Here is an 11,072-nt window from a genome sequence, read left to right as displayed (position 1 = left end):
GACTCATAGCTCTCACTGAGCAACCGGCACAGGCCTCTCCTCCCAAGAGGCATGAGAGATTCACCCTGCACACCTCCAGGAAGGACAGTTTCCTCTGGGACACCCAGGTCCTGAATGTCTATCCTTGGAAGCTGCAGCCAAGCTAGACACAATTAGAGAAAGGATGGGTCCCTCTCACCAGGCAACACACAACTCACCCACACACAATGGGGTGTCCCTGTGACAGGGACCTGGTGCAGCTCCAGCCTCCTGCACTGAAGGGGAGAGACAGACAGGGATGAAAGAGGGCAAAGGGTGTAAATGTGCACCCCAACCCAGAGCCATGGGGACAGCAGGAGGCTGAGGCCCAGGACTGTGCTTGCCCAACCTACAGGGTATGTGTGTGACTGTGTGTGTCTGTGTGTGTCTCTTTTGTGTGTGTGTTTGTGTTTCTGCACATAGTGTGCATCGAGGTTTGTTGACAGAATCACTGCTGAAAAGGCAGAGGCCTCCACAATTCCCAGGGACCTGACACACAGGCAAAAGGAAAAGAGAAGGAGGGACAAGGAGGCAGGACTGAGAGAGGTGGGGACAGAGGGGTGTCCTGGGCACAGACCCCGCCCATGAGCCTGAGAAGTGCTTCTGCCTCGGGAAGAGGCTCAGCACAGAAGGAGGAAGGACAGCACAGCTGACAGCCATGCTCAGAAAGTTTCTGGATCTCAGGCTCATCTCCACGGAGGAGAACACACAGGCAGCACAGGCCATGAGGCCCCTCTCAGCGCCTCCCTGCACACTGCACATCACCTGGAAGGAGCTCGTGCTCACAGGTGAGGAGAGAACTTCCTCAGAGAGGACAGCAGGAAGAAGCAGAATGATTGGATGGGGTCTCCTGGAGAGGATGGGGTTCTTAATATTAAAAGTCAGCACTTTGGGATGCTGAGTTGGGTGGATCATGAGGTCAGGAGGTCAAGACCAGTCTGCTAAACACAGTGAAGCCCCGTCTCTACTAAAATACAAAAAATTAACCAGGTGTGGTGGTGTGCTCCTATAATCCTAGTTACTCAGGAGGCTGAGGCAGGAGAATTGCATGAACCCGGGAGGCAGAGGTTGCAGTGTGTGGAGACTGTGCTACTGCACGCCAACCTGGCTGACAGTAAGAGACTCCGTCTCCAAAAAAAAAAAAAAATACAGGAAAGAAGGCTCTGTTGGAGCCTGGATAGGGGAAAATATATCAGAGAGGGACAGGGGTCAAAACAGGAAAATCACATTGAACTGGAATTGGTAAGAGGTAGGAAAATCTCAAGTGTTCTGTTTTCCTTGTTAATCATCACTGGCCACCACATTTTGAAAATGATAATAGTAACTATTATCAGATTGCACTTCAAATGAAAATGTAAGCAGGGCATGAAACACTGTCCTCAGCAAAACTTCAACAATTGAGGAAAGAAAAAAAGACACCCCAGGCATGGAGGGCCCTTGGAACTCTCACATCTACAGGAGTCTGCAGCCTGTCCCAGGCACTGGGTGCAACCAAGATCACACAAGTCCCTGTCTTCACGGAGCTCATGCTCTCATGGGGAGGAAGACAGACATGCAAAGAGATCTAGAATGTGAGGTCAGGTGTTGACAAGAGCTCCGGAGGGAGCAGAGCAGGGAAAGGTCAGAAAGGGAAGACCCATTGTCTCTGAAGGAGGTGTCAGGAAAGAAGTCTAAGGATGCCCCGATGTGAGCAGGACCTGAGGGCAGTGTGGAGAGAGCAGTGCAGACCTCTGGGGAAGAGGATTCCAAACAGAAAATGCCGAGATCAGAAGTGTTGGAGGAATGGGGTCATGCCGCTGACCTTCACCCCGTAGGACAGTAGGACGGTAGGACACAAACACACAATCACACACACATAAAAAAAGAGGTATGTGTGGTTTTGTGTGTGTCTGTGTGTGTGTCTTCAAGGCTGATGATTGAAGAGATTTTCTCAGGACACATGGCCCCATTTTTTCACCCCAATACATAGGTTTCAATATTGACTGATGCTCTCTCCACCTCCTAGCATCACTTTTAATCTTCTGGAACCCGCCCACCACTGCCCAAGTCACAATTGAAGCTCAGCCAACCAATGTTTCTGAGGGGAACGATGTTCTTCTACTTGTTCACAATTTGCCCCAGAATCCTGCTGCCTACATCTGGTACAAAGGGCAAATAATGGATCTCCACCATTACATTACAGCATATGTAATAGAAACGGAAAGAATTGTATTTGGGCCTGCATACAGTGGACGAGAAACAGTATATTCCAATGCATCCCTGCTGATCCAGAGTGTCAACCAGAAGGACGCAGGATCCTACACTGTAGAAATCATAAAGCGAGGTGATGGGAATGAAGGAGTAACTGGAAATTTCACCTTATACCGTGAGTGATTCCACATGATCCCTTGGTGTTGGGGGGTGGGGTCACTTCTACTTCGCACACACAGGATTGTCAGGCCTAGACCATGCTTGGGTCCCTCTCTGCATTATGTCCTATGTTGGGGCTTCAGCATTTAGTGCGGGACACACACAGAGGAGACAAACTACAGCAGATCAGAATTCCTTTCCTGACTCCAGACCCTGCAGACCCTTGCTGCACAGGAAGGACAGTCTGATGCGGAGATGCTCAGCAGCAGGAGATCAGTGTCAGCCAAGCACCTCATGTCCTCTTCATAAATTTGACCCTGAGAAAGACCCTGGAGAACTGAGTAGGGCTTTGCCTAAGAAGACCCCTGAGATACTCTCAGAGAAGCTCAGCCCAAGAAGCCTCAACCCCAGACCTCTGTCATTAAATTCTTACTCCAGACAAAGCTGAGGAGCCTGTGCCAGGGCTGGGTTGTGGCAGGGCTTACTGGGACAAAGGATTCACCAGCTGTCTGAGGACTGTNAAAAAAAAAAAAAAAATACAGGAAAGAAGGCTCTGTTGGAGCCTGGATAGGGGAAAATATATCAGAGAGGGACAGGGGTCAAAACAGGAAAATCACATTGAACTGGAATTGGTAAGAGGTAGGAAAATCTCAAGTGTTCTGTTTTCCTTGTTAATCATCACTGGCCACCACATTTTGAAAAATGATAATAGTAACTATTATCAGATTGCACTTCAAATGAAAATGTAAGCAGGGCATGAAACACTGTCCTCAGCAAAAACTTCAACAATTGAGGAAAGAAAAAAAGACACCCCAGGCATGGAGGGCCCTTGGAACTCTCACATCTACAGGAGTCTGCAGCCTGTCCCAGGCACTGGGTGCAACCAAGATCACACAAGTCCCTGTCTTCACGGAGCTCATGCTCTCATGGGGAGGAAGACAGACATGCAAAGAGATCTAGAATGTGAGGTCAGGTGTTGACAAGAGCTCCGGAGGGAGCAGAGCAGGGAAAGGTCAGAAAGGGAAGACCCATTGTCTCTGAAGGAGGTGTCAGGAAAGAAGTCTAAGGATGCCCCGATGTGAGCAGGACCTGAGGGCAGTGTGGAGAGAGCAGTGCAGACCTCTGGGGAAGAGGATTCCAAACAGAAAAATGCCGAGATCAGAAGTGTTGGAGGAATGGGGGTCATGCCGCTGACCTTCACCCCGTAGGACAGTAGGACGGTAGGACACAAACACACAATCACACACACATAAAAAAAGAGGTATGTGTGGTTTTGTGTGTGTCTGTGTGTGTGTCTTCAAGGCTGATGATTGAAGAGATTTTCTCAGGACACATGGCCCCATTTTTTCACCCCAATACATAGGTTTCAATATTGACTGATGCTCTCTCCACCTCCTAGCATCACTTTTAATCTTCTGGAACCCGCCCACCACTGCCCAAGTCACAATTGAAGCTCAGCCAACCAATGTTTCTGAGGGGAACGATGTTCTTCTACTTGTTCACAATTTGCCCCAGAATCCTGCTGCCTACATCTGGTACAAAGGGCAAATAATGGATCTCCACCATTACATTACAGCATATGTAATAGAAACGGAAAGAATTGTATTTGGGCCTGCATACAGTGGACGAGAAACAGTATATTCCAATGCATCCCTGCTGATCCAGAGTGTCAACCAGAAGGACGCAGGATCCTACACTGTAGAAATCATAAAGCGAGGTGATGGGAATGAAGGAGTAACTGGAAATTTCACCTTATACCGTGAGTGATTCCACATGATCCCTTGGTGTTGGGGGGTGGGGGTCACTTCTACTTCGCACACACAGGATTGTCAGGCCTAGACCATGCTTGGGTCCCTCTCTGCATTATGTCCTATGTTGGGGCTTCAGCATTTAGTGCGGGACACACACAGAGGAGACAAACTACAGCAGATCAGAATTCCTTTCCTGACTCCAGACCCTGCAGACCCTTGCTGCACAGGAAGGACAGTCTGATGCGGAGATGCTCAGCAGCAGGAGATCAGTGTCAGCCAAGCACCTCATGTCCTCTTCATAAATTTGACCCTGAGAAAGACCCTGGAGAACTGAGTAGGGCTTTGCCTAAGAAGACCCCTGAGATACTCTCAGAGAAGCTCAGCCCAAGAAGCCTCAACCCCAGACCTCTGTCATTAAATTCTTACTCCAGACAAAGCTGAGGAGCCTGTGCCAGGGCTGGGTTGTGGCAGGGCTTACTGGGACAAAGGATTCACCAGCTGTCTGAGGACTGTGTCTCCTAGAGCTGCTCACTAGCCAGAGCTCAGCCCTCAGAACCTCATCTGGTCAAGGACAGAGCTTTCTTCACCTGACACTCAGAGTGGAGAGGACAGAAAGACAAGCTTTGTAGGCCATTGGCCAACTACCTTGCGAGGCTTAGGACACTCCATAGGAAGTCTAATGTCCCCAGAAGCATAAACAGAAGAGAGAAAATGTACCTTGTCCACAGGGATCTGACCTAAAGGTGCTCTCTCATGGAAGTGAATAATAATAAATGCTGTTTGTGTGAACACCTCCACTGCACCAAGTATTAGGTCTGGTGACTGTGAATAATTTACAATTTATTCACAGATAGCATGAAAAGCCACAGTCCATTTGCCATTTAGCTTATTTGACTGAGAAAAAACTGAGGCACAGGAAGGCATAGTCACTGAACCAGAGTCACACAAACACAAAAGGCAGATCAGGGTCACATAAGGTCTGTCTGCAGCCACAGGCCCATCCTCTCCTCCACCAGAAGTGAGGGCTTATTGGGTTCAAATGACCCTGTAGTCATTCATTAGCTGAAATCCTCTCTTCTTAGGCATCCAAACCTCAGAGGAGTGAGAACAAATGGTCAGCCGATTAGTCTGCATTCCAGAACTAAATCACCAGCCTCAACCATCAGAGTCAATGAAAAAATGTCCAGGCCTCCCCCTAAGATCTTAACTCCCATCACTGAACCTGAAATCCTGTGTTTCCCAAAGTGTCCATGTCACTGGCATGACAGGATAAAGGAGAGGACCTTGTTTTCATTCCCCACTCACACCCTGCACCAGCACAAGTCCAGTGAGAGACACACACTCAGGAGCTCTCACATAACAAATGAAGGAATAGGAATTCGATGAAGAAATGAATGATCCATAACCTCTTTAGAGACTGGATCTTGGATGCAGAATCCTACGAAGTTCTCACCACACCTGTCCCTTGTCCTTCAGAGGCTGACACCCATGTTTCATCCCTCCACTTCCTCTTGCCCCTAAAGCCAACCCACCTCATGTGTAACTCTGAAGCTCTTTGACCACTGGAGGGTTTTCAGGGCTCCCTGGTCCTGGACTGTGGAAATGGGAGCACCTGGTCCCTGGGGTCACTGAAGTCACTGTATGCCCCACAGTTCACTGCCGTGCTGCCTCTGCCTCTCTCTGCTTCTCTGTGTCCCTCATCTTCCTCCCACTTCATTCTAACTCGCAGGCCCTGTCCTGCACAGCATCTTCCTCCATCCCTAGGCCTTCCCCAGACACTCCCTCCTAGGCTGACTGTTCTGTTCCCTTCCTGCTAACACTGTGGCCTGGCCCACCTCCCAGGAAATAGGAAAGGCACAGAAATCACCTGGAGTTTCCACTCCTGAAAAGCTTCATCTGGAGGCAATGTCCCCAGGTCACTAAGAGAATGATCTTCCACTGTATCCCCATCCAGGGCTCTTTCCCTTTGTGAGGCTGTTCTGTGCAGGGATAGGCAGCTCCTCCATCCACTCTTATAATTCCCAGACAAGTTCTTCTGGCCTCCTGCACAAAAAAAACCAATTTATCCCAATGGTGATTTGCAGTAAAGAAAGATTTTAATGAGTCCAACTCTGCCAAACAGGAGGACGGAGGTTTATTATTACTCAAATCAGCCTCCCTAGTGGATCAGGGGTTAGAAATTTTCAAGGATAGTTTCAGGGACACAGGTCCAAAAAATGGGTACTGCTGATTGTTTGATGATGGAATCATGCGGGCGGAGGGAAATGATCCGTTTGTGCTTGAATCTGCCTCTAGGTGGGGACCACGTGACTGGCTGAGTCATTAGTCATGGGTATGGATGAGGTCAGCGGGTTGCCAGAATGCAAAGAATGAGAAACATCTCAAAAGACCAATCTCAGGTTCTACAATAGTGATGTTATCTATTGGAGCAATTATTACAAATTTTGTAAACTCTGACCAAATGACATTTGAGCAGTAAGTGATTATAGAAACTGTGCCTGCACTTTAGCAGAACTCAGTTCCCTCCTATAATCTTACTCTCATGGTCTTTCACCAGTTTTACAAAGGCAATCCCTGGGCAAAGTAAGGGTATTAGTTTTATCGAGGAACTATTATCATTGTTTCTTCAAAGTTAAACCATAAACTACATTCCTCCCATGGTTAGCCTGGCCTATGTCCAGGAATGAGTGAGGACAGCCAACCTGAGACTAGATGCCAGATGGAGTCAACCATGCTAGTTTTCTGTCACTGTTGGAATCATTGCACTGACTCACCAGGGTGTCAGAGCTGGACAGGCCTGCAGTCTCCAAAGCCAATGGGCTCATTTCACCCATTTCACTCGTGACTCCATACTCAGCCTACTATGGAGCTCACATTCTCCAGGCACTTCCTAGAGACTTCTGGTTTCCTGTCAGGCATATAACAAGCTTGAAATTTGTCACTCCGTTCTAACAGGAAGTAAACAGCTGAACAAACTCAAAAGTCAATAACTCATTAAAATCCCTCAGAGATGGCCTGGCACAGTGGCTCACGCCTATAATCTCAGGACTTTGGGAAGGTGAGGCAGGTGGATCACGAGGTCAGGAGATCGAGACCCTACTGGCAAACACGGTGATACCCCGACTCTACTAAAAATACAAACAAATACCAGACGTGGTGGCAGGCGCATGTAGTCCCAGCTACACGAGAGGCTGAGGCAGGAAAATGGTGTGAACCCGGAAGATGGAGCTTGCAGTAAGCCAAGACCATACCACTGCACTCCAGCCTGGGCAACAGAATGAGGCTCCATCTAAAAAAAAAAAAAAAAAAAGTGCTGTGAGAGAAATGAAGAATGCTTTTGATGCTTACTGGTAGAATGTACACAGCTGAGGAAAGAATCCCTAGCTTGAGGATGTGTCAATAGAAACTTCCAAAACTGAAACAGGAAAGTTCAAAAAGAGTGGGGGAAAAAAAGTGGGACAACATATTCTACTTCATATTTAACATTTTGTATTGACAAGAGCAATTTTTAAATTTTGTAGTTGTGGAAAAACTACCAAGGCTGTAACATACACATAATGGGAATACTGGTGGTGTCGGGGACCTGTTGGAGGTGGCCAGAGGTTGCTATCTGATGGTTTTACTGCCGGTGCCACATATGATTGCTTCCTCCTGATGATGCCATTTTCATAAGGTGGGGTGCTTCGTGTGGGGGACACATGAGCCATTGGCGTCTCACTTAGACTCTTCCTAATTCACACAAACTGAAACTCGAGTTGTATTTCCTGAGGTTAAGAGAAAATGAAGAAAGCGTTTCACATACCTGTTTTCGGCTCCTCCCCATTTTCCCTAACTCTGCAGAGAAATTAGAAACAGGGAGTTCTTTCTATATTTACTAATATAACACACATCACTTCTTTTAATTCAGCATCATTCCTCTCTTTATGTAATTGACACACTGACCAGTTCTGTCCTTTTAACGGGACTCTCTCTACTTAAGGACTTGCTAATTTCAAATCACCTTTGGCATCTTTCTTTGAGCATAATTTGATCCTGCTGGAATTCACCTCACACCTAAACTTTAATTTGGTATCAAGAGAAATACTACTACCAGCAATTGATCTTAGATGTTTGGACCATCAGTAAAAATTTCCACTTATGACAACATTTTAAAGCTTCCCCCAAAATTTTTTTTGTCTTGTTACTAGAGTCAGAACATAACATGAGGTCTAAACTCTTGAGAACGTTTTATGGGAAAATTACAGTATTACAAATTGAGCATCCCAAATCTAGAAATCCAAAATCTGAAATGCTCCAGAATCCAACACTTCTGACCACTGATGTGATGCTAAAAGATGTTCTCACTGGAGCATTTTGGATTTTAAATTTTCAGATGTGGGATGCTAACCCAGTACATCTACTGCAAATATTCCAAAATAAAAAAAGAAGTTAGAAATCCAAAACACTTGGTTTTAAGCTTTCTGCATAAGGAACACTTTATCTGTATGAACTATAGGCATGAAGCTGCACAGGAGATCTCTAGAACCTCCTCAACCTATCTAACTGAAACCACACAGCCATGGAACAGTGCCCTATTCCCCCAACCCCAGCTCCTGGAAACTACTATTCTACTCTCTGATTCACTCTGGAATCCCCTGAGATGAGGTACATAGAGTAGTCAAACTCATAGAATCAGAGAATAGAATGTCTAATGACAGAAAGTATCTGCAAGACTTCTTCCCAAATATTGTTCTAATAGCCACCAAACACATATCGTCCGTGAGGGCCAGACTTCCATCATCAGTTCATATTCGCCCTTTCCACCAGTCAGTTCTGCATTTTCAAACATCCACATGTATATCTAGAAACAACCACATGGTCCTCACCTTCCCTCTACAGGGGGAAGGGAACATCATGAACACACAACAGGGAACATGGTCTTGGTCCAAAGCTATCAGCTCTTGCCTATCCCCTTCACTCTTTATAGGTCATTCCTTGGACTCTGCTCTATCTTTGGAGGTCACTGGCTCAAGTCAGTCACTATGAGACAGCTAGGAAAACTGCCCCACCTTGTGGCGCCACTGCCTGATGACTGAACAGACCTCCAGGCTTGACCCTGGTCTCCCCGGTGTAATTTCTGCTGAAGTACCCAGCCCAGGCCAGGCTTCCCAGGACCCAAAGGGTTTAAGGACAATGGGAAGTTCCATCATCAATCTCTAGGATGTCCTTGGAAAGGGAAGCTGCAGAGGAAACATACCTTGGGGGGGCAAAGTAAGACTGAAACAAAGAAGATTCCAGCACTGCATGCTCCAAGTGAGGACTACAGGGTGGGCCAGGCAGGCAGTTGGGGAGGGAGGGACTCAGAGGAACACCAGGGGCTGTGACTGCTGGTCCCATGCCTTTCCATGACCCAATACTGCTGCTCACTTCACACACGAGAAAGTCGGTGCTTCTCCCACATAAAGCAGGCAGCCTCACAATCTCTAAGCCCTCAGATTGCCATGCATCTGTCTTGTAACACACACACTTGACATGGGCTTTTAAGGACTTGAGTGGGCTGAAAGGTGGGAAATGCCATCTATGATTGAAAAATGTCTTAGGAGGAATCAAATGTACCACAAAGGGCAATCTTCTCTCTGTTATCTGCACAGTGGAGACTCCCAAGCCCTCCATCAACAGCAGCAACTTAAACCCCAGGGAGGCCACGGAGACTGTGACCTTATCCTGTAATCCTGACAATCAGAACGCAAGCTACCTGTGGTGGATAAATGGTCAGAGCCTCCCTATCAGTCCCAGGTTGCAGCTGTCTGAAAACAACAGAACCCTCATTCTATTTGGTGTCACAAAGTATACTGCAGGACCCTATGAATGTGAAATGAAGAGCCCAGTGAGTGCCAGCCGCAGTGACCCAGTCACCCTGAATCTCCTCTGTGAGTACCTTTGTTCCTCTGTGAGCCAGGCTGCCATCCCGTATACACATGGCCAGAGGCCAGGCCTCCCAGTCCCTCTCAGGTCCAAGTACAGTGACCTTTACCCCTGGACATCAAAGCTGGCCATGAGTACTAAGAGTAGGCTTAGGCTTGGCCAACAATGGAAGAGAAGAGGCTGCTGCTGTCGTGGGAGACTCAGGGTCCACAGGTTATGATGGGAGAAACAGGTGAATGCCTCAGGGTCCAGATCAGTGAACACAGCAGGGATTTGGCTGGGACTTCAGTGTTGTGACTTAGCTCACAGGGTCACTGTGGCCCTTCCACAGACCAGGATTTTCCCTTCCCTCTGACATCATCACCTGTGACTTTATTCTCTTTGCTCCAGATGGTCTGGATGCCCCCACTTTTTCTTCTTCAAACACCTATTACCATCCAGGGGAAGTCCCCAAGCTCTCCTGCCTCACAGACTCTCACCCACTGGCAGAACATTTTTGGTTGATTGATGAGAAGTTCCAGCAATCAGCACAAGTGCTCTTTATCCCCAAATCACTAAAACATAGAGGGGTCTATGTCTGTTTCATACATAACTCAGCCACTTTTGGAACAAATCTCATAATCAAGAGGATCATAGCCCCTGATAAGTGGGCCCCTAGGGCACTGGCAATATGTTTTCCAGTGAAGTCTATCTGGCTATCAGGGAAGAGTCACCTGCCCTCTGCAAAGTAAGAGGGAAAAACAAAAACCCAGGACAGGGCATATGTTCCTGCTTGAAAACCACCAGCTTTTGCCTGTCCCCTTCACTCTTTCTACATCATTGTTTAGACTATACACTAACAATGAACAATCTGAAAGGAAATTAAGAAAAGAATTTCCATTCACATTAACATCAAAAGGAATAAAATATTTTGGAATAAGTTTAACCAAAACGGTTTAAGGGTTATACCTTGAAAACTACAAAGCATTACTGAAAGATATTAAAGACGACATCAGTATATGGAAAGACATTTCATTTTCAGGGATTGGAAGAATTGATATTGTTAGGAAG

At 47.0% G+C, this 11,072-nt stretch overlaps 1 protein-coding gene across 1 annotated transcript; it reads left to right on the top strand.

Moving 5' to 3' along the window:
- Positions 1-616: 616 nt before the first annotated feature.
- Positions 617-10,668, top strand: LOC108522810 (pregnancy-specific beta-1-glycoprotein 2-like; the record flags this gene model as incomplete). Its single annotated transcript, XM_017863242.1, has 4 exons — positions 617-806; positions 2,024-2,383; positions 9,749-10,027; positions 10,413-10,668. Coding segments are annotated over exons 1-4 (1,025 nt in total), but the record flags the coding sequence as incomplete, so codon positions are not given.
- Positions 10,669-11,072: the final 404 nt, after the last annotated feature.

This window comes from Rhinopithecus bieti, unplaced genomic scaffold, assembly GCF_001698545.2.
Source record: "Rhinopithecus bieti isolate Rb0 unplaced genomic scaffold, ASM169854v2 scaffold_70289, whole genome shotgun sequence".
In the NCBI taxonomy this organism is placed as follows: Eukaryota; Metazoa; Chordata; class Mammalia; order Primates; family Cercopithecidae; genus Rhinopithecus; species Rhinopithecus bieti.
This window is presented reverse-complemented; position numbering and strand designations above follow the sequence as displayed.